The following is a 24,311-nucleotide window of genomic DNA, read 5'->3' on the forward strand; positions in this document are numbered from 1 at the left end:
AACAATAAAGGACATCCACCACCAGGATGAAGGATTGTAAACCAAGCACACTAACATGCTGGGGTGTGGTCATTTTGAAGGCCAGTATCAGAAATATAGCACCCTGAATAAACATTCTAATATGCTCACATCTCGTGCTCTGTACACTTGAGTAATACTACAATTTCCTGTTTGAAGTAAAGTTATTGTGCAGGGCTGAGATTGCCATCTTTAATTACCTCTTGTTTTCCATCATCTGTGCCTATTGTCCTGTGTTGTGTCTACCCATGTATGATATATTTAGAAAATGTAGAACAATGGAGACAATTTTCCACCTAAAAGATTTTTTGCCTAAAAACTAAAAAGGGAAGGGGGGGGGGGGGGGTCTCTGAAAAAAAAATTTTGACACCATCTCTGTTGTATAAAAAGTAGAATATGCTGCCATTTCCCCCCTGGTTATTAGGCCTAGTTTGACACTTGCTAATTTTGTAGGGGTTTTATATACAGTGTCATTGAATTTACATGATAACGAATTCTAATAGCAGATGACACCTCTTATTACAGGCGTTCCTTTAACTCCTGCAGGACCAGGACTCTTATCATTTTTACATTTAAATGTTTTTACTTCCTGTGTTCCAAAATATATCTTTCAGTTTGCACAGAATATTAAATGGTGTCACTAGAAAGTACAAGAGTTCTCATGCAGCAGTAGAGTAGTGGAAAGCATTAAAAAATGCAGTGAAAAGTGCAGCAAAATTAACAGAAAAGAAAAATAGTTCAAATTTGTTTTTTACAGACTTAATGTTTACAAATTTTACTGGGTTGTCCAAATGAGACATCCCTTATATTGTCACTATGACCAATTTTATTTAGTGTTTTGTTTTTTTAATAAATTTCTACAGAGTTTGAACTTTCTTTTATGGGTATCGCCTTATTCAGACACCTATAACTTTTTTTTTTTAGCATCCTACATGGTAGGGAATTGTGTAAGGGAGCATTGGTCCAGAAGCCATTGGCTCAGTGCTTTCTATTGTGGCTGCCAGTGATAACTTCTGCTGTGGCTCCTGTTCAGCAGCAGGTGTAGTTACAGCTTCTGGCCACTAAATAAAGCATGGAGCCTACTTCTGGCAGAAGAACCAGTTGTCATTCCCCATTAATCACAAGCTGATGACCAAACTCTTCATTTGTTTTTTTTACATATTTTGTCATTTTTTTTCTATTCTGTTTATATTATTTTCTCTTTTTCAGGGCTGAAGTTGTATTGGGAAATATCATCAAGAAGAAAGGTTGGAGGTAATTATTTGCACGTTAAAGCTGAGTGATGAATCTTTTATGTGGTGAACAGTTTCATCTACATCCTCTTTGCTCAGGAGTGAAAAAAAGAGCACAATAAATAATTAACATAGTAAAATTGTGCAGCTTCATTTCTCGATATCTTGTTGGCAGTTATTAAACTCAATTGACCTCTGGTATTTAGATTCACTGTCGATTGTGACTTGGAGGAATAATTTATGTGTATATACTAATATTTATATCAATTTACAATAATAAAGTATAGTATGGATTGGTGCTTTCTCTTATACTTCAAGGGGGGAATTTATGTTGCCTTATATGCAAAAATTTTCTTTCCTCACCCCAAATTACCACATTAAAGTGGTTGGCATTGTGCAACATTTTGTGGTTGTTGTTTGGGACGCAAATCCCCTGTATAAACATTACTCTAAATAACAAAATAATGTCTGACTACAGCCACCACTAGAGGGAAATTGATGTATACCTGTTAATTTTTTTTAGTGTATCCACATATGTTGCAAGCTTCTTCTTAGTCAAGTTGTGGCAAAGATGGCCACATTGTTTGCACCACAGAAAAGGTCATTTTGAATCGACAAAATAGTTGGTTTTAAATATGTTATGCACAGTTTTATATTTATTATTAACATTTCTAAACATTTTAAAAAATATTTTTTTAACCGTATGAAATTGTTATTGGATTGATTTACATCTGTTTTTACAAAATTTTAAAAAAATGACATCGAAATACTTAAGAAAATGGCTACGGATGGTAATGATAATGGGTAATACTGTACTACATTACTCTCGTATAATGCCTGCCAATTGTTCCAATCCTTGGGTATCACCAACAATTATCATTAAAAGCTTGCTCACGGTCTGTATTTTAATGTAGTATTTTATTTGTAGATGTGTAAAATTGTAGCAATATGTGTGTAAACGTACAATTGAAAGAAAGAGAAATTGACCAACCATTGTTTGTTGCAAAATTGTTGTTGTGTTTTGTTATTATGAATATTACTTTACTTACATTTTTCTGCTTTTCCAATCAGGCGATCCAGTTTGGTTATTACAACCAAAATCTTTTGGGGAGGAAAGTAAGTAATCATACATACATAATTGTTTTGCTCCCATTTCCATCAGCCGAATATGTAAGTAACAATTTGTCTTATTATTTTGTAGGGCAGAAACTGAAAGAGGTCTATCCAGAAAACATATCATTGAAGGTACAATCTACAAACCTGATAGACACCTGCTACTTTATTTCTGCAGCAGCTGCATCCTTGAATTAGTGAAAAATGGGACGCAGCAGCTGCCCACACCGGGAATCTACCATGGAAAATCTCTCAAAGTAGATCCCCCATGGTAGAGTTCCTTTAATATTTACGGCTGCATGGGCGTTTTATAGATCAATTAAAGATTGTTTGTTTTTATTTTCTTGGAAATTCCTCTAGTTTTGGATTATGTCATTTTTTTGTTGCTTTTATTTTATCATTCAGGTTTAAAGGCTTCTTTAGATAGACTTCAACTAGAATATGTAGATGTCGTATTTGCTAACCGACCTGATCCCAACACACCAATGGAAGGTAAGCTCTTACGTCTTCTATTTATCTATCTTCATCTTATTTATTTTGCGTTCAATTTAAAATCTTCCAAAGGTTTAAAAATGTAAATCAGTGTATTTTATTCTATGTACACTATATTCACATTAAGTATTGTCTAAAATATCCGATTTCACAGGCTATTGATTAGATTACAGACTTTAATCAAAAATACAGAAATCACAGTTTTTTCATAACCTTAATCCTATTGTTGGTTGATTAAATAGTGGGAAGGCTGGTTTGTAAGTGTTACAAACATATTTCTGTATAAACTGTAGTTTCCTGAGTATGCAGAAATTACGATGCATTAATTATATTTAAAATTTTAAGCTAATGCTCATTGAATAATGGTGCAATAATAAAACACATGTCTGTACAGTTCAGTTGTATTCAAGTAATGGCACTACACTGTAATACCAAGCACCGCCACTAGTAAAATTATAGTGTGTGCTATAAACAAAGAATGGTGCTGGGTCACTCATTGCACTGCTGTAGCTCCTTCATTAAAGTCATACTAAGCATACATTCACGCAAAGTATGTTTACCCAGGAAAACATATAGCCGCCTACTGAAGAGGAGGAGGGATGAGTGCTGCTCACCCTACCCCTCTCCATAGAGAAGCCTTGTCCTATATTTCACCTTGCCTGGTCACAGCACAGTGACTGGATGCCACAGAAGTCAAATAGTCCGGCCATATATTGGTCCGCTTTACGTTCATGTGAATGCGCTCTAAGGGATTCTGAAAGTCTGACCCTCAAGATTTTAACATGGATGGCCCCTGCTACCTTGAAATACCAGAAAATCGCACAAAAAAATTAAGTTTTGTGGGGTGTTTTTTTCTATATTTTAGAAAATATAAATTCAAAGTTGGTATTACAAGTGTATTTATGTTAAATATTGAGAATGTATTTCCAATTTTATTTAACATTGTATTGTACGCTATGGTTTTGTGTTAACACTTTTCATAGTCAGTTCCAAGGATGTTCTGTTTTTTATTTTAGTATTCACATGTTTTTAACCAATTATCTACGTGCCAGATATGTTTGGAGAAAATTTAATGTTGTAACTATTGAGTTTATTAAACTTTTTTTTTTTTTTTTAAATTTGCTTGTTTTCTGCTCACGTCACCCAGTTTTTATAGTATACTTTGTGTTTCCAGTTTTTGAAACAAATATGTAGGATGTACTAATTTTACAGTTGGACATAAAAAAGGCAATCATTTTTAAAAACAATTATACCAATAATTTTGAAAATACTGATCTTTAAAAAAAATTAATATGTTGCTTCCACACTACAGAGCCGCTTTTGACTCCTTCGGAGTAATTTTTAAAGTCCTGTGCCCTTATGTCAAACTATGTCATGAACTATCAGCTGTAAACTCTGGTCTTTCTAAATCTTTCTTTCATTACCAGGGGACCCATTTAGTTCTTCCAAGTCGAGAACATTCATCATAGAAGGTACACAGTACCCACAATCTCCATTTTGAATTCCGTGTCCAAAAGGCATTTTATGGGACAGATAATGTAATTTTATCTTTACCATACAAGTGTTTCCTCCCTAATCCCCAAAGGAAAAACAATATCCATAAAATGCATTAAAAAATACCCCTTAAGAACATCTTGCAAGTAAAATCTGATCATTTTCTGATCCTTATAATTATTGTCCCTTACCCCTGTTTTGCCCCGGTTTGTCTACCATATCATTACTCTTGTTATTGGATTTTTCATTTCATTTTTTTTTTTTTGCATGGTAAATTCTTATTTATGAAGCTGTTTCTGCATCATTGGTGTTTGTGTTTTGTTTCATTTTCCTTTCTTTAAAATTATTATTATATACAATTCTTGGAGCACATTACCGTTGCCAGAACTTCTGTAATGTGAGGAAAATACTCAATGATGCTGCTTGACTTTCAAGAAAATAAGAACTTTTCTTGGAAGAAGTGATCAGTCCTACAACTGGGCAATAAAGATTGTGATAAAATAAGCGTGTATATTGAAAGCTACTGTATTTTATGAAACGTATTCATTTGTCTTTCCAAAAGTTAACAATAGTAGAAGAACACATGAGTCTCCTCCACTTGTGCCCAGTTGTAGTATCTGTCGGTTTTGCTTGTGTGATTGATCTGTCTGATACCTGGTAGTGTAATGCTCTGTTATGCATCAGTGCACCTTTAAGGATCATTTTCCTCCTATCTACCAAGATGCTTGTTGGCAAGAAGCTTTGAGACAGCGCATGGTCACATCTCATTTTTTGAGTGGATGATTTGCTTTTCTTGGCATGGGTTAATAAAAAAAAAAAAAAAACAATTAAAAAAGTGGTTTGCATGACGGAGTTTAAGCATTGTTCCCCTAAAGTGTTTCTAAAATCTCACCTCTGCTGAGATCCAAATTTTAGACATGTACGCTTAACATGCAATGTGTTTTTTTTTTTCCCTATCTATTTGGAAATTGGTCACTCATAACATATGTTATGCAATTATGAATTTCTAAAATTTATTCAACAAAAAAAACATGTAAGAGAGACAAAGGATTTATAGATTTTCTTATGGTCTGCTTTTTTTTTTTTTTTTTTTTTAATCTGTACTTTTAGAAACACTTAAAGTCACAATTGCTCTTTGCAGTATGACTTGCAAGCACTGTATTTTGGGGACTCTTCTGCCCTGTAGACAGTGTGTCATCATGCTTCCATAACGCCTTTTGTGACATTACATGAATCTCCAAAGAGAATATTTGACATTTTTCACACGTAACATACACTTGGTAGGGTAAATCATCATAGATATTTAAAGGGAACCTGTCATCGCAAATTGGCCTAATAAGCTAATACAAGTACGGTATTTTGTCAAATGAAAGGCTTCTAGATCATGTTTCTTTTATGACCCAACTTGGCAACATCATCCAGAAAATCAACTTTAAAGTGAGATGTTAATTGGTTGTATTAAGTCAGGGATAGTTTAACACTGAAGTCAGCTTTCCCTGCCTCTGAACACCTCCACCTATGTGATTTACATCATGAGCCAGACTTAAAGGAAATCTACCATTTGATTTCATGCATTATGAAGCAAACAAACCTTGACAATGCTGTAGCTTGATCTTCTGGATGATGTCATCCCACCAGACCATGGAATAAACATGATCCTGCTCAGCTGTTGACAACAGACCGGTAGTGGTTTATTAGGCCAAATTCTGGTGACGGGTTCCCTTTAATTTGTGTTATGTTATCATTCTTCTTTTTTTTTTTTCCTTAAACTTATTGACTTACTACCTGTGGCTCTCCAGGGTGTTGCAAAACTCCCCGGTTGAGAATTGCTAATCTAAGCAAAAACTGTTCTCTGTGATGCTAAGAGTAAAATATACACTGATAGAAATAGATACATTTTCATGTATCATCATGTCAAAATCAAGCATGATAAACCAGGGACACTTGCTCATTGATCCAACATTGTGACTGTGTTTCTTCTTTTACAAAGAATAATTCCTCTATTTATATAGCGCACACAAATTCCGCAGCGTTGCACAGAACTTTCCAAATCACTCCCTGTCCTCATTGGGCTCACAATCTACTCAACCTACCAGTATGTTTTTTGGAGTGTGGGAGGAAACCGGAGAATTTGGAGGAAACCCACGCAAACTCGAAGAGAACATACAAACTCTTTGTTTATGTTGACCTGGTTGGGACTTGAACCCAGGACCCCAGCTCTGCAAGGATGTAGTGTTAACCACTGAGCCACCATGCTTTATGTGTTATCCATGGACTCCTTCCTTCTAAATTCAAGCTTTTGAATTAAACTAATGTGCAAGAAGGGCGCTGGGTGCGTTATCAGAGCCCCTCCGTGTCACAGCTTTATAGTCTGTCTTCGACTTACGCTGTGCATGAGTACTCCTTCCTGCTGCCATTATTGCAGTAGACAGATGGGGGGGGGGGCAAAGTGACTAGGAAGCAGTGGAAAAGAAGACATGCTCCAGGACAGTGTAACAGCTTGTGAAGCTACAGCATGGAGGAGCTCTGATAGCACCTCCCAAAGCCCCTTAGACTCATTAGCATAATTTAAAGGAGGCCATGGATAACAAATATATATGAAGATTACTACAGTCACTCTGCCTGGATCTATAAGGAAGTGCTCCTGGTTTATCATGATGGATTTTGATGGTAGATTATATATTTTCATTTACCACACAATTAACTTTAATCCAGATGATGTAGGAATGGCTTCATCCAGTGAAGTAGCCTGGGTACTTATTGGTATTTTCTTTTTCTTATTGAACTTTATTTTTGAGAATAAATCTGAAAATTGAGAAACATTCCTTTTTATTTAAACAAAAAGAAAAAAAGAAGCATTCTATAATCTGCAACTTTAAAGTGATTCTTCCACAAGGTTTATGCTAAGTTATTGATAGGCAACATAAATGTATAACCGAAGCCATGACCAATGGGTTAAAATAAAAACTACTTCAAGAAGATTGGTATCAAAGTGCCTCTCCCTTACCTGGTTACAGAGTCACCTGGTACCACATGTTCAATAATTTCACGAAGTTCATTGTCTGAAGAATTAACATATTTTGTCTCTTTTATTAAGTTTTTAATATCAATTAGACAGTACTTTATACAATAGAGCACACACAAAAAAATAAATGTATTTTGCCCATATATGCCATTTACCATCATTTTCAGCATTCCACAAGAACAAACAAAACCTGAAGGGATGGAACAATAATATTTCTTCGAATTTTTGCCAGTCCATTGACATTTGTAAGATTTTTAATGTTCTGTTTTTGAGCACATAAGCAAAGTTACCCCTACTCTCAAAATAAGAAGTAAGCCTCTACTGCAGAACTATGGGTCTTCCATTGTTAATCTAAAGACTATATAACACAGGGAACATTTATTAGTTGCTCTTAAAGTGTAACTTAACCTATTGAAGCATTTTTTATTTTAAAAAAAAATAGTGCAGGTGATAATGATGAACTTTGTAATATCCTTCATTAAGTAAAACAGCTGTGCCCTTTTTCTCTTCCTTTCTCCTGTAGTGAGCGGTGTATCCAATTCAGCCTGATAAGGACAGTATTTTAAACTTTCCAAACCTAGTTAATATTACCCTTGATGATTTATCTCTCTGAGCATATTTATTTCATAGTACAGGCAGTCCCCAGGTTACGTACAAGATAGGTTCTGTAGGTTTGTTCTTAAGTTGAATTTGTATGTAAGTTGGAACCATATACTTTATCATTGTAACCCCAGCCATTTTTTTTTTTTGGTCTCAATTGGTGACACTTGGATTTTAAAAATGTTGGATTGTCATCAGAACCAGGATTAATAATAAAGCTTCATTGCAGACACAATTGATAACTGTTACCGCAGTTTATTGTAGCCTAGGACTAAAGTACAGAAAATTACCAGAGGTCCGTTTGTAACTAGGGGTCGTAAGTCAGCCTGTATATAACAAGTGTATATTCTAGTTTATTTAAAGTATATTACAAAGTTTACTATTAACAGCTGCACTATTCATTTATGCAGTTTTGTTGAAAGCTTAGTTAAAGTTGGGCTTGACTAATATTTGCCAAATAGTCTGTATTCCAGACATAACACACTAATCTCAGTCCTACTCCTAACATCAGGGGATCTGCTCTGTAATATGTCTCTTTAAGGTTCAGAACAGTGGAACCTGTTGCAATACCTTTTGGATGGGGTTTAAATGGAATTCATGGCAAAATGTTAGTTGTGGTATGTAGAGGAAAGTTCTGTTTTATTAGTTCATTGACCACATGAACATTTTAGATCGGTGATACTTACGGACACTTGCTCAAGAACCTTGACTTTTTGCCATAAGAGATGCTTTCAAGGGTCTTTCCGTTATTCCCTTTTATTTCACATACACCAGAAACATTGGTGTGTTTATAAGTATGGAACTATCCTACCTATAATATTTATCGCTGTGCAGTGTGTAACGGAAAATCATATGATGAATGCAGATAACCAAGTTTATAATCGAAATGAGAGAAGGGCCTTTTCGCGTTAATACCGCTACCTCAACTCTTTAATAGGGGAGATGGTTACCACTGCCCTCTTCCCCCTTCCAGCACTGTGGCCTCTTGTCGCGTGTCCACAACGATCACTCCTGGAGGTTAATTTGATAACACCAGTGTACAGAACCCTGTGGTCCATATATCTGCCCTAAAGTATTTCCTTAAATATTGCAGCAGCGCAGGCAAGACGGCTACCACCATAATCTGGAAATTTTTTTTCTGCATCCACTTTTATATAATAAAAAAAATCCAAGATTTTTCATTCAATACTTGTATTCTCCATTAAATAATTATTCCCGAGCATCTTCATTTACTGAAAGGACATCTATGACCAGATCAAGGATTGTAAACCAAACATACAGACATACTGGTGTGTGCCCCCTCTAGCAGGATGTGCTCTTCTTTTAGCTTCTTATGCTTTTGTTTTTAAGAAAAAAAACCTTTTAAAATTATGCAAATGACCCTAAGGGGCTCCAGGCCCCATAGGAGTTAATGAAGCCTGGAGCTACTTTTAAGAAGCTAAAAGAACAGCATATCCTGCCAGAGGGGGCACACACCAGTATGTTTGGTTTACAATTCTTGATCTGGTGATAGATGTCCTTTAAACTAGCAACAGGGTGTTACAATGTCATTAGGTGTGTCCATATGGTCTAGCACTGGCAGTACTTGGATAGTGTGCAGGAACCACCCACCAACAACCAGTTTATCGTAAAATTTTGTCTGCATTTTACTTTTTGTAGTAATGCAAGAGAATGTAAGACCATAGTTATAAGAAAATGTGCTAAGGCAGAATAGCCCTACAAGTAAGGGGTTCATGGTAAATTCATAATAAAGGAAAATAAGAGCGAACAATTGTTTAGTTACTCAGAACATCTAGTAATTATTTTGATTCATTCTCTTTTTGTAGAATTATTTTTTGTATTTTCTCTTCTATTTTGATAATTTTTCCATTTAGTCTTATTCTCTATTGGCTTATCCTTATATAGTCGTAATTGGAATTACTTGTTAAAATTGCAGCGCTTAAGACTAACTAGACTTTGACATGAAATAATAACACACTGCGATCTCCATGAACAGTATATATCTGGATATGAAATTTAATGAAGTGCTATATTTTGTCTATCACATGGTTATAGTCAGCTGTAAACAGCCTTTTTTAAGCTGGGTCCTCAAGTGTCACTCAGCTACTGCCCTTGAATTCCAAGTATCTGTATGATGTTCTTCTAGGAACTCAAGGCAACTCAGACTCAACAATCCAAGCCGTGAGGGGTCCATCCCACAGGATGAAGGCCCTCTGAGAAATTTGAAAGCAGCTTAATTATTATTATTTATTTTTACTACATATTATTAAAACTACTTTAATTTATGGTTTAAACAATTGAAATGGTTTTCATGGTTCCGGATTTATTAAAAATATTTTGCATTTCTCTTTTAATATTTTTGTCTTTTGGGGTCGGGAAAGGTGATAACTACAAAACAGTTTGGAACCTGCATTTACCACAAGTGAATTATCAGATTGACATGATTTACACTGCTTGCAAGATGTCCTTGCAGCATTCTTTCCCTTTTCGGTGTTGTAGATTTAGCTTCCTGCATGGTATGCCTTGACCTAATTAAATCTTTATGGATACTTTACTTCTTCCCTCTTCCCTCCATTACTTTCTCCACAGAGACGGTCCGTGCCATGACCCATGTCATCAACCAAGGGATGGCAATGTACTGGGGGACATCGCGTTGGAGTTCCATGGAAATTATGGTAATTTTATTGCATTCATTTTATTCGCTGCCACTTACCTGGAACCTGGAAAAATAATCAAATGTTTTTGAATTTAAAAACCTGTCACCAGAATTTTACTTCCAAACCAACAATGCCCGCTGGTAAAGGGTTACAAGTACTCCCATTATCACAAAAAATTAGCTGCCCTGTACCTAAATAACGGCCATTTTTCTGATATGCAAATTAGGTTATGTAAAGCTTCTATTCAAGATATGACTGTTTTCTCCCAGGCTTTCAGTGAACCATGCAGGCTCTGACAGCTCCTTGTCTGCCTTGCCTCCTTGTCTGCCATCATGTCATGTGACCAGGGTAATGTCATCTAAGGTCCTATACCCTTTATATTGACAAAAGGTACTCCATGCATGTATCTTGTCACATAAAATCACAGCATGCTTCCATGGACTTCTACGCCTCCCCATCCTCCATGGAAGTAGGCTGTGATTTCATGTGATCTGGTACCTTTTGTCAATATAAAGGCTATAGGACAGTGATGGCGAACCTTTTAGAGCTTGAGTGCCCCAATTTTAACAAAAAGCCACTTATTTATTGCAAAGTGCCAGCACAGCAACTTATTTCTCCTTGTTCTTGGACAACTTTCAATCGTTCAGCCTCCTAAAAACACCAACGCAGTTGAAAGGAGGAGGGCAAATTCGCCTATCATTGTAGGAAGATTCTTTGAGTCCTCTCTGGTGAACTTCATGCTGGGGTGATGGCCCGGGTGCCCACAGAAAGGGCTCCAAGTGCCGCCTCTGGTCAATAGCTGTATTTGTGAAAATGTTGTGACAACACAATATCTTTTGTTTTAACTTTGTTTTAACCCATCCATCTTCCATGCACACAGCAGCAGCTATGATCGGAGAAATGCAGTTTTAGTATGGGGCTTTGCAAATCAATTATTTTATATGTTATGATCAAGCAGGGTTCACTAATAGTTAAGAGCTCTCTGCCCTCGGTCATATTGGGGAATGGAATTCATATAATGTATATAGAGGATTTGCCTCATATTTTCCATTTGGAAAAAATGCCATGGCAAAATCCCTCTTCCATTAAAATTAATGCAGAATCCTTCCCCATTGGCAAGCTTGTGGCCATGCATAAGTCCCCCATACGGTTATATATGTATAACCTTATAATGGCTGGAGGACCATTGTATATATTATATATATGAGGCATTTTTTATTTACTTTTTTTCCCCCTGTGTTACCATTGCTGCCAGGATTGTGAATAAAATTCTGCAACCTGGCAAATAGTGAGGGCACCTAGATATCTTGTGTAGGTTCAGATCATGATGTGTCTCTAATAAAGAAGGTGCATTACCCTAATGGCGGAGTAGAATTCTCCCAGTAGCCGCAAACCTTGTGCCCTTTATCAGACTTCCATATGATGACGCTTGCTTCATCACTCTAAAAAACCACACGATGAGCACCGCTTGGTAACTGAGCTTAATGGATGTTTGCACAAATTAGGGGCCAATGCACGGCAATATTAGACTGCAGGGATTACACTAGAGGGAATGTTTGCTGTTATGATGGGGATACACTGAAGAGAAGCAGTATGATGATTTATTGCATAGTGGCTTCATTTTCCATTCTAGACATATAGTGATGACAGTCATAACCTTTATTTAAAGCCACTATTTTTACACAACACATCCTAAAAAAAATCTGCAGCAGCAGGGGTGGTTATGTCTTCTGGGCACGCGCCTATGCTGTTCAGACAGACCGACATTAGTATGAAGATTGGCTCCTGGCTAAAAATAAAATGCTCATATTTGCAACCGTAAACAAAATTGAGAAAAGCCATTTTGACGGTAAGTTGTGTGGACAGGATCCGATTGCAGCTGGAAGCTCGCCGAGGTATTGCAGCTTAATTATTTTTGGAGTTGAATGAGCATTTATCCCAAACATGGCGTAGGAAATAGGAAGAAGCAATATGTACAGTATATATGACCGAGTTCAGTGTGGATGTGAGCACTCACTGTACTGAGTAATGAAGGGAAAAGGTGCACTGATAGTAATAAAAGAATACACAGGTCTACAGATATTTTAACCTCAAAGATGTCAAGGAATGGCGTGTTAGAACCGCAATCCATCTTCTCTCTAGGAAGTGAATGTATAGTTCATGTTGCAAAAGATCTGCTGTTAGTGGTTGGTTATACATGTATAATTTATTAGAAAAAGTGTTCTTTTTGCATCTCCTGGGGCCGCCTCGTGTCACTTACATGCACATCATCTCTTGTAGGAAGCTTACTCAGTAGCACGACAATTCAATTTGATTCCTCCAATCTGTGAGCAAGCAGAGTATCACATGTTTCAAAGAGAAAAAGTTGAAGTTCAGCTACCAGAACTGTTTCATAAAATTGGTAAGTTACACATCCCTAAAATAAGTGAAGATTCTTGATACGAGAGGTTTTAGTAGAATGGCATGGCATGGGGATAGCAGCGGGCACATTTTGGGAGGATATTCCGGTCTCTTCCTGAAGCAGTCTTGTCCCACTGCATAATATGGGGCTTCTGCCCAGTCTGTGCAGGACCTTTAGGTAAGGTAAGGGGCCATCGAAAATTTTATAAATAGCCCAGGTAGTAGCATACCATATGTTTATTCAAATGACGAAGAACCAATTTAAAAGACCATTATGTTAAGATGCTTTATGGCGCCAATTGTGATCCGGCTCTATGATATGGACTCTTGCTTCTCACAACCATAAAGTATTCCTTACCTCCGCTGTTATGCATTGTCACATTGATCTGTCGAATTTTTGGTAAATCCTTGTCTTTCTTTATTTGGTTTCTGTTCCCTGCACTTTTAGGTGTGGGTGCTATGACCTGGTCACCGCTCGCTTGTGGAATAGTATCAGGAAAATATGATGGTGGAATTCCACCATATTCTAGAGCATCACTTAAGGTCAGTATGGAAAAAAATCTGGATAATTACTTTACAGTTACAATATGTTTTGTAGAATTCTACTCTTCTGGTTACCCTTGTGGAAGCTGTAGCACTGACCATATTCTTTATGACTGTGTTTTTGAACCAGAGACTTACAGTACCACAAGCATAACTTTCAGTCTGGTGATTCTAGGTTCAGTCCATTAAATCCTTCAAGTGCACAGATCAAGTTTGTTTGACCAAACTTGCTCATGTGCAAGGGGCTTAAGGCTGGCTGTTCCTGAAAGAACCATCAGCTAACCGCACAATTGTCCAATGACCATCTTTAACCATCCAGATCTCCGCCACCTACTCCTTACATGCTTGCTTAAATGTTTGCCGGAAACCTCTGTTAATCTCTGATGTGTTATATTTAGCTGTTTGCTGTTTTTGCTGACATTAGTCTAATGGGTTTGGCCAGCTTAACAATTAAGTTCTGCAAAAACTGGGTGTTCATTGTAGGTGTCTTAGTGGATATCATTGAAAATAACACAACATATTTCCACATGACAATGAGGACTTTTTTTAGGTCAGAGAACCTTGGCAGTGCAATTGTGTAGTTGTTCTTCAAAAAGGAGAAGTATGTATTACTGATGAAGAACTATCCAGACGCATTGTCTTGTTCTTTGAATAACATCCTCCGAGACATCTAATTGTGTTGTGTTCATCCTTTTGCAGCAATACAATTACTAGGGGTGGCATATACAGGTGAAACCAAACCTTTACAGTACAGACCATAAGTTTGGACACACCTTTTCATTCAAAGAGTTTTCTCTATTTTCATGACTATAAAAATCGTAGATTTACACTGAAGGCATCAAAACTCTGAATTAACAGATGTGGAATTATATACGTAAAAAGTGTGAAACAACTGACAATATGTCTTATATTCTAAGTTCTTCAAAGTACCACCTTTTGCTTTTATTACTGCTTTGCACACTCTTGGCATTCTCTTGATGAGCTTCAAGAGGTAGTCACCTGAAATGGTCTTCCAACAGTCTTGAAGGAGTTCCCAGAGATGCTTAGCACTTGTTTCCCGTTTTTGCCTTCACTCTGCGGTCCAGCTCACCCCAAACCATCTTGATTGGGTTCTGCTCTGGAGGCCAGGTCATCTGGCATAGCACCCCATCACTCTCTTTCTTGTACAAATAGCCCTTACACAGCTTGGAAGTGTGTTTGGGGTCCTGTTGAAAATTAATGGTCCAACTAAACGCAAACCAGATGCAATAGCATGTCGCTGCAAGTTGCTGTGGTAACCATGCTGATTCAGTGTACCTTAAATTTTGAATAAATCCTCAACAGTGTCACTAGCAAAGCACCATCACACCTCCTCCTCCATACTTCACGGTGGGAACCAGGCATGTAAAGTCCATTTGTTCACCTTTTCTGTGTCGCACAAAGACACAGTGGTTTGAATCAAATCTCAAATTTGGACTCGTCAGACCAAAGCACAGATTTCCACTGGTCTAGTGTCCATTCCTTGTGTTCTTTAGCACAAAAAAGTCTCTTGTGCTTGTTGCCTGTCCTTAGCAGTGGTTTCCTAGCAGCTATTTTACCATGAAGGCTGCTGCACACAGTCTGCTCTTACCAGTTTGTATTATGGCTAGAAAAAAGCAGCTATCTTCAGTAGGACTATCAGCTGTGTATCCACCTGACTTCTGCACAACACAACTGATGGTCCAACATCATTTATAAGGCAAGAAATCCCATTTATTAAACCTGACAGGGCATTTGTGATGTGAAAACCTTTTCTGGTAACTACCTCTTGAAGCTCATCAGTAGAATGCCAAGCAAAGCAGTAATCAAAGCAAAAGGTGGCTGCTTTGAAAACCCTAGAATATAAGACATATATTTTCAGTTGTTTCACACTTTTTTGTTAAGTATATAATTCCACATGTGTTAATTCATAGTCCCGATGCCTTCAGTGTGGATGTACAATTTTTATACTCAGGAAAATACGGAAAACACTTTGAATGAGAAGGTGTGTCCAAACTTTTGGTCTGTACTGTATACATGCACTATATAAAAAGACACATATACGTAAATGTTTTTCTCACTATCTAACATTAAATCAGAATACACCTTTCCTGTTTTAGTTAGGATTACCAAAATGATTTATTGCCAAATTACAATAATGAGAGGCAGTGAATTAATTAGGGCAGTATAAATACACTAATATTAAAAAGAACTTGTCATGCAAATTAACCCATCCACAATAATGGCTTAATTAAAAATTCTGATTAGAAAGCATTGCTGAGGTCCTGTGGTCTGACAAAACTAAAATTGAAATGTTTGGCCATAATGTCCATTGTTATATTTGAAGGAAAAAGGGAGAAGCTTGCAAGTCTGAGACTGTCATCCCACCTGTGACACACAGGGGGCAGCATCACATTGTGCTGAAGGGACTGGTGCACTTCAGAATAGATGCATCATGAGGAAAGAACATTGTGTGGCAATATAGAAGAAACATCTGAAGTTAAAGCTCGGAGGCAAATGGGTCTTCCACATGGACAGTGACTAAAGCTACTGCTTACAAAGTGAAAGCTGAAATTGACCTAATAAGCCACCACCAGTATTTTGCCAAGCAGTTGAACACGTTCCGGATTATTTTTCTTTCATAACCCAGTGTGGTAGTCTCATCCAGAAAAGCAACTTTGAAGTGAAATGTAAACTGCTTGTATAAAGTCAAGGTGGCTGAGATTCTTAACATTCTTGCTCTCTTTTCCTCAGAAAGCCCCTATCACTGTAATTGATGGTCCTGCATCCAGAGGCATCCCTAACCAGATCTTCTGAAGTCCGATGCATGATGTCAATCACAGAGAAGACAATGTGCAGAGCCCACACCACCCTTTTCAGTGTTAAACTCTCCACCTACTTGACTTTCTACAACCAATTTACAGCTCACTTCAAAAAAATTTTTCTAGATGATCCCATCACAGTGGACCATGAAAGAAACAATAACTAGAAGGTGTTACGCTGTTGGACAATATACTGGTAGTGGTTTATTAGGCCAATTTCTAATGACAGGTTCCCTTTAAGGTTAACAAAGTCAATGGTTTGTAGTGGCCATGACGAAGCCCTGATCTCAATCATATCCTCAATCAGTTGACTTGGTTTTGTCAGAAGGAAAGAGTCCAAAATCCTACCAACTATTGTAAGAAGCCTGTGGAAGGATATCCAAGAGTTTTACCCAAGTCATACAGTTCAAGGCCACATTCAGATGGTAATGTGCTCCCTGGGTCGTATCCTGGGAATAGCACACTGCCGGGAGGAGGGGTGAGCACCTCTCACTGGTCACTGAACCGTGACAGAGTGCCAAAGACCTCGATAGGGCCGTAGTTTGGCCACAAATTGTGCGGCAAGATCACGACCCCTATTGCTGTCGTGTCAATAAACCCTAAGGGCAATGTTACCAAATACTAATGAAATATGTGTACACTAAAGTAATTAAAATGCCTCATTTCATTGTTCTGCCATTTGGAAAAACAAAAGTAATTTTGGTAATCCTAAGTGACCTACAACACGAAAGATTTATTCTGCTTTCTTGTCAGATAGTGAGAAAAAACATTGATGTCTTTTCATATAGTGAATATGAAATTCTGATGTCCCATCTCCCTAGCAGATTGATCTGCTGACATTCGCATGCTGTTTACTTTCTTTGCACTAAAAAAATCTTTCCTTCCTCTTGTCAAGGGTTATCAGTGGCTAAAAGACAAGATCCTGAGTGAAGAAGGACGACGACAGCAAGCAAAACTGAAGGAGCTTCAGGCCATTGCAGAACGCTTAGGCTGCACCCTTCCCCAGTTAGCCATTGGTGAGTCCATCATGTATAAACACTGCTTCAGAAACCGGGGATGCATCTCTTATAGGGATTTTCCATGTAGACCATTCATAAATACATAACTGCTAGTCCCGCCTCCAGGACCCGAACCTCAAGAACCTTTTTTTGTCAGACTTTAAATATTTTAAAATTCATTTTCAGCCTGGTGTCTGAGGAATGAGGGTGTCAGCTCCGTCTTGTTAGGGGCATCGAATGCTGATCAACTGCTGGAGAATATTGGAGCAATACAGGTTTGTATGCATACATATAATATTAATAAAATATTCATTTTAATAAATATTCAAAAAGCTCTCAATGGTTAAAGGCTAAATGTCTGAAATTATTTGTGCCACGTTTATCACTTGTTTTAGACCGTTTTTTAGAAACTATTACAATTTGTAAAGGGGGCATGGCTTGTGAAAAGGGGCGGGTTCACTGGCAACTATCTAAGTTGCGCCAAAGTTAATGCCAGTGGGCTAGAATTTTGTTGCATATTTCCGCAGCTGGGAGTTGGTAAAGTTAGATGAGACCATATTAAACTTTTTCGCCCAACATCATTCATCAAAATGTCTATCTTTTTATACTATTAGGAAATTTGCAATATTATGTGCACATTTTCTTTTGTCATCGAAGACTGTTGGTTTCCAATTGAGTTTTTATTTATTTATTTTTTTAATTCGGTATTTACTAATTGTGTGTTCCTGTTTGTGATCTATTCCTCTTATAGGTCCTTCCAAAGTTATCCTCTTCCATCATTCATGAGATTGATAGTATTTTGGGCAACAAGCCATATAGCAAAAAAGACTATCGGTCCTAATTTTGGATGCTTCAGTAAAGGACTGTCACAGCTCTGCTTTGGTTCTTCGACTTGCCTGCTTTAAGCTTTACTGAATCCAAGTGGAGTGTGGTTGCATCCACCAGAATAACATTTTCCGGATCCAGTCAGGAAACTGTTAAAAGTATTAATGTGAGAAACCATACGCTTAATGTATACAAATCTACGCTAACTTCTTTAGCTGCACAATAACATAGTCACAGGATGCGCGCTGTTTGTGGTAATGGAAACATTTCGACGTCACATCTTGCGTTCGGTGTGTCCATCTCTGTAAACTCAGGCTTACTTTTCTGTATTTTCTGCATTGCGTTACTTTGGTTTTTACTATGGCAAAATTCATCACTCGCTATTTTTGTTGTTTTTCTAAATGTTTTTTTTTTTACGAACTGGAATTTTTACATTTTATTTTTCTTAATTCTGGTTTACAATTCAATCCTATACCTCATTTAGGATTAAAAAAAAAGTCTTGAAATTTTTTTATGAAAGTTTCCATGGTTTTTTTTTTCTTTTGGGTACGTTTTATTTTTTCTAGTTTACATTTCTAGGTGTTTGGATTTTTTTTTTATTCCATTGCATCTCAGCTCGGAATGAGCAAAATCTCTCGCAGATATTTAGCATTGCATCTGACCCTACATATCCTTCAGCCTGGCATTGACCTTGACAGTGTCCGTCACTCTGTTGAACCTTCTGGCATATCTTGTGGCTGGAGCTTGCTCATTTCTCTCCACTTTGTATATCTTGAGTTGAGTTTCGTGTATATCTAGCTTCTCACATACAGTACGTTTTCCTCCAAGAGAAATTTGCACTAGTATTATAAATGACAAGTAGCCTTGTATTATAAATCCTAGTGACGATGTTCTAAACTGATTCCTATATGGCTTAATATATTACATGAATGGCTTAGCATGAAATACTCCATTGCTCATGCTGTGCCCTTTACAATGGAAGATAATTTCCCTGGATATAACAGCAGGGGGCATGAGGATCTACTTGTGTAAGGCTATATTCACATGAACGTATGGGGGACGTATATACGGCGTATATAGGACATGTCCTATCTTTCCCTGCAAAACAGCCCCTCGGCAATATATCTATGGAGAGGGGCGGGGGTGAGCGACGCTCATCCCCTCCTCTTCTCCCTGGCGCCGATTTATGCCTGCCGTACTACGGTAGGTTTAGAGAAAGGGAAGTATGATATTAAATAAAACCTAGAAATGGTGCTACACCTGTTGCTGGGCTGTGACTGGTATTACGGTGGAGCTTCATCTAAGTGGATGGGGCTCGGCTGCAATTCCGTATTTAACCTGCAGACAGTTGTGGCGCTGTTTTGTTTTTTTTGTTGTCCTAAATAAGTCTGCTATTGGTATACTGCTATTGGTATACTTCTAGAGGCGAAGGATATAGTGTGAACGACTGGATTTTTGTATGGTGCTGCAGAAAGTTATATGTTATAATGTCTCCAGTTATGTTTTTCTACATTTTAAGAGAATATCTGTTATTGGTTCTTTTCTGAGAAAAGGTCCAAATATGCACAATTATTATAATTAAAAGCACTAAGAACAAGTAACTTACATTTCATGCTCTTTTTATGTTACATCATTTTTTAATTTCTCCTTTTCCAATCTCTTCTGGACTTCACACTTATAGGGGTATGTCATTGATGAAAGGGACATATAAATGTTTAAACTTGTGTAGCAAACCTTTTCCATTGTCAAAGTGGTACATGAGATGTCTCGAGGTTTTTGTGTTCTGTTTGAAGGATCAGTCAAAGTATCTTAAGGGCAAATAATACTTTAAAGAAATTTTCTTTTGGGCTTTGCATAGATAATCAATACTAGTCTGGTCAGCCATCTTTCATGTCCTAGAGAGTAGGACCTGCAATCCTGTTGTTCCACTCTGTAATGTCTTATTTTATTTGTACATGTCCCCTATAATTTGTAAAGCGCTACAGAATATGATGGCGCTATATAAATAAAGATTATTATTAGATTATTACCGATCAGTGGGAGGACAAGGTTACACACATCCACTCAAAGGAGACTTTTGACCTATGTATGAAATTCCCCCCAAAAAGCTTAAAGAATTTTCCCAAGCTTCAGCAAAAGAAATAAAAAATCTGATACACCCCTCTTCATCACTCATCTCCATATTAAAGGTGCTTGGGGATCCTGGGTAGTCACTGTTCTTCAGTCTCTAGAGCTTACAGTATTTTCGTAAGGAATTTGTATTTGTATCTAAAAGCCAAAACCTGAAATGGCTAATAAAGAGTGAAATATAATTGTGTAGTTATTATCTCCTCCGTGTTTAGTTGCCGCTCTGGGTTTTGGCTTTGGATACTGATTTACAGGCCTCACAATATCTAAAGAGGATTAAATGTAAGTTCCCTTTTGACTTTCACAGCTATTCCTGTAGTTTGATATTGTTATAGGATGGCCACGTAGGTTTTGGCAAATATAAGCCAGCTACAGTAACACTTTCCGATCCTCGAGCACAAATTATTTTTTTTTTTTTAAAGTGAGGAAATTGTCCGTCTAGCATTACAATAGCACAAAAATTGCTAATAATCCTCATCTGGTATCATTTACCTTATTTAGTAAAAATGTATTTTGATAATTGTGGAGATTGATTACAATTTCTAGCCAGATTACCACTTGCCCAGAATTTGCTATTGGGATGTTAATATAATAGCAAGTCATGGTGTGGGATGGGATAAATGATACCTTACATACAATAATCCTATATTTTATTCTGAATAAGTATTCTGAAGGTGAAATTATTATGAAAAATGTAAAGGGCTTGTCTGTTCCACTAGCAGCTTTTGATGCTCATGACTCCTTGGTTTTAGATGGTGGGGGCCCTGCATTGAGCATCTGTTCTGGTATTCCTTTTTTCACCAAAACCTATAGAAGGCGGAGCCACATGCAGAAGCCTCCGCCCCCTACATGACAACTATTTCAGGGAACGGCAGTCATATGAAATAGGATAGTCCTCAGGATATGTCCTCACAAGGGGACCAGAATACCCCTTCAACCAATCCATTAAATATAATGGTTGTTTATAAATTATCCAACAAGGTACTACATATCAAAGAAGCCGTTTATAGTCATGACCTCTTTTATGCTGTTATATGTAACAAATGCCTTATATAGATTATCACATAAGATATATATCAGGCTTCACACTTCCCAGGATTATTTTGGGGACTAAACTCTGTGTACAAACGCTTGCATTTCTGCTCGATACGGGAAAATACGGGGTAGGACCTGCCAGAGCAGTTAAGTGGCCCGGGCTGTCTGCTGAGTGGGCCCTGGAAACCACCACTGCGTGTATGAGCCCATGGAGATACATGGGATTGGGTATTAAGCGTTGAATCGGTGGATACCACTTATGGGCGATAGTGCACCAGTGTATGATAAAGGTCCCGCTCCTCCAGTGCTTCCGGTTCCGGGGGCTACGGCTTCCTTATGTATTTGCCGGCTGGGCTGCTCAGTGTACAACTCTAATCCAGGCCCTATCTAGCATAGCTATGCGCTGTTATATAGATATAGCTATAGCAAGTGCTCAGGCTTATCAGAGTAGACATGTAGGCGACCATTGCTCTACAGAGAAGCTGGTGCATTATTTGGTAGGTAGAATTTTATTTTTCTTAATATCCCTGTCATCGCAGAGATGTGTGTGAGTTCTATCATTTTGCTTCATTTTGACCTTTTATCTATATTTTATTATTTTATTTTTTCTTATTACTGATACCGATCCATTAAATGGGTGATTCACTGTGCTGGGACCTGTTGTACTTATCTTTTATGAGGTGCAATGAAATAAGGAAGGTTTTCAGAAACTTAATACTTGGCTTAAATTTGCTTGGCCTACTATGAAGTGCTCTTCTCTCACGGAAACGCTTGTCTCTAGCTTTCATGTCGGGCTGTTTATATGAACCATTTGACTAATGTGAAATGTGACGAAGGCCTAGTAGTTAATGGTACAGCGAGTGAGGGAGAGTAATAGCCATTGGTGTTTGTGCAGTGACTACAGGTGGCAGCGCAGGCCTGTCCCTGTTATGCGTAGATTCCAGTCACACTATGGGTGCATGCGTCTTATCTGTTCTAACTAATGAGGAGATGAAAGCAGCTGAATGTAATCTACAACATCTCACTCTCTCCATTTCCAACTGTACAATGGACCTTGTTTATTAAAACACACCCCTGGCAGCCAATCAAAGAGCATCTTTCGATTTTCCAGAGCAGTGTTAGAAATGAAAGCTGAATTTCAATTGGTTGCTGGGGTAAACAAAGCCAGCTTTGCTTTAAACCAGTTTAAATAAATCGGGTCCCTTTTTTCTGCCTTTTTTGTGTTTATTCATACTTTTTGTACGTGTTTGCATATTTGGTGCCTGGTAACAGTCACTGTTGGCAAACTTGTCGCCACACTTGCAGTTGGTTGGAGTTTGCCGAGAGTAACTATTTTCCCTCGCCATCTATATTGCATCAACTATTATTTAGCTAGACCTTTCTTAACTGTGACCCACTTATGAAAATGTAGTTTACACGGCATGGGGTAGATTACTTGTTTACATGCACCAAAAGACTCCATGTCAGGAGTACAGAGATTATCAACCTCTCGTCAGATGGGAGCGTGTCCATAGACATATACTGGCAGATGGGCAAATCCTTTTTGCCTCCATCTGCACATTTATACTTCACATACTGTGGGAAACTCGGCATGGAAAGACACAGCAAGGTGCGTCTTCCCATCCTGCTGAGCGACACATATGCTCAGCGGAGACCATTGGCGCCTGTGGAATACAGATGCAAAGTATTGCATCCATCCCTGGCCTCCACTGAGCGTACAATCTGTTAGGTCCTGCTGTTAACTGTATATATATGACTGTATATGTATGGCTTGTGCATACAGCGAGATACATCCTACCCCTCCATTGTAAGGGTACATTGGGAATCGGCCAACGTGTCCTAAAAATGGAGGCACTCAACATTTCTTAAACCTATCTAAATGTTACACCGAAAACTAGATGCTTTTTTTTTTTATTATTAATAAAGTTTAGCTTTTTTTTTTCAGTACACTTTCATAGCCCCAAAGTTTACATTCTAGAGGACAGCTTGATAATCTTTGCACCTGAATCTTTGGAGTAACAATTTCATAAATATTATAATAGCTTGTGATAAGATATTATTTTCCTTATTAGAGGATAGACAACAGATTATATTTTTTACTCTGTTCTGAAAATGTTTTTGTTTTGGTACAAAATTTCAACTTTGGAGCCTTATCAAGGTAGAGTATAACATGAATATTTATTGCTACCAAATTTTAAAACCACAGTAGATGTGCACCTATCGCCTCTACCCAGCGTGGGCGGACATTTTGTTAATGTAGTGTCATTGTTGACGTCTCTGGTCTGCATGATTACTGGTCCTCAAGATGACCACCCCTGCCATGTACAGAAGACAAGTGCACTTTTCTCATGCTTTAACATTTACATTCAGGATGGTAGATTGAATTTGACTGTCTCATGTTTAATCCACGTGTAAATAAAGAAATGCTGTCTTTTTTTATATCTCTGTACATATATTGTTTGAGTTGAGCTGCATTACATTAGGAACTGAGATTGCAGTGTGCATTTTGCTTCTGGACAAAGGTTCAGAGATTAACAGCTAATGTATTAATGGAATGACGGCAAAATAAAACCTGAAATCTGAAAATTTCCATGTGTGACATGTTTTATTTGGGAGGGTCAGAGCTACACCTTCCCGGGCTGCAATCTGGGGGGAAGATACTGGGACTTCTATCAAGGGCTTGGTCAGAAAAGGAAGCCCAGGCCACGGTGTCACAGATTCTATCCCTACCCCATCAATGTTACCAGCCTGGTGCTATGGCAGGGCCTCCATCCCATGCCAGTGATAGTAATAGTACTAGATGTGGCCGGGACCAGACACTCAAGTAATGTTTTTGTCGTTAAACCAGTGAATGGCGGCTTCTGCAGCCGAGAAAAGCAAGAACAGATTTTTTTAAAATGCACAATACATAATATACAGCTATAGGAATGATG

At 37.7% G+C, this 24,311-nt stretch overlaps 1 protein-coding gene across 14 annotated transcripts in view; it reads left to right on the forward strand.

Annotated features, from left to right (window-relative positions):
- KCNAB2 (potassium voltage-gated channel subfamily A regulatory beta subunit 2) overlaps window positions 1-23,967 on the forward strand; it is a 134,516-nt gene extending 110,549 nt beyond the window's left edge. For 10 of the 14 annotated variants that reach the window (XM_072156223.1, XM_072156218.1, XM_072156225.1 and 7 more), the window contains 11 exons: window positions 1,228-1,272; window positions 2,322-2,366; window positions 2,452-2,495; window positions 2,769-2,855; window positions 4,283-4,327; window positions 10,564-10,649; window positions 12,912-13,032; window positions 13,480-13,574; window positions 17,289-17,409; window positions 17,578-17,666; window positions 18,143-23,967. In XM_072156223.1, the coding sequence (XP_072012324.1) occupies window positions 1,228-1,272; window positions 2,322-2,366; window positions 2,452-2,495; window positions 2,769-2,855; window positions 4,283-4,327; window positions 10,564-10,649; window positions 12,912-13,032; window positions 13,480-13,574; window positions 17,289-17,409; window positions 17,578-17,666; window positions 18,143-18,232 (868 nt within the window). In that variant the 3' untranslated portion in view covers window positions 18,233-23,967. The remainder of the gene's footprint in view (window positions 1-1,227; window positions 1,273-2,321; window positions 2,367-2,451; window positions 2,496-2,768; window positions 2,856-4,282; window positions 4,328-10,563; window positions 10,650-12,911; window positions 13,033-13,479; window positions 13,575-17,288; window positions 17,410-17,577; window positions 17,667-18,142) is intronic. The other 4 variants (XM_072156226.1, XM_072156227.1, XM_072156215.1 and 1 more) reach the window with 1 other exon arrangement.
- The last annotated feature ends 344 nt before the right edge of the window (window positions 23,968-24,311 follow it).

This window comes from Engystomops pustulosus, chromosome 6 (assembly GCF_040894005.1).
Source record: "Engystomops pustulosus chromosome 6, aEngPut4.maternal, whole genome shotgun sequence".
Taxonomy (NCBI): domain Eukaryota; kingdom Metazoa; phylum Chordata; class Amphibia; order Anura; family Leptodactylidae; genus Engystomops; species Engystomops pustulosus.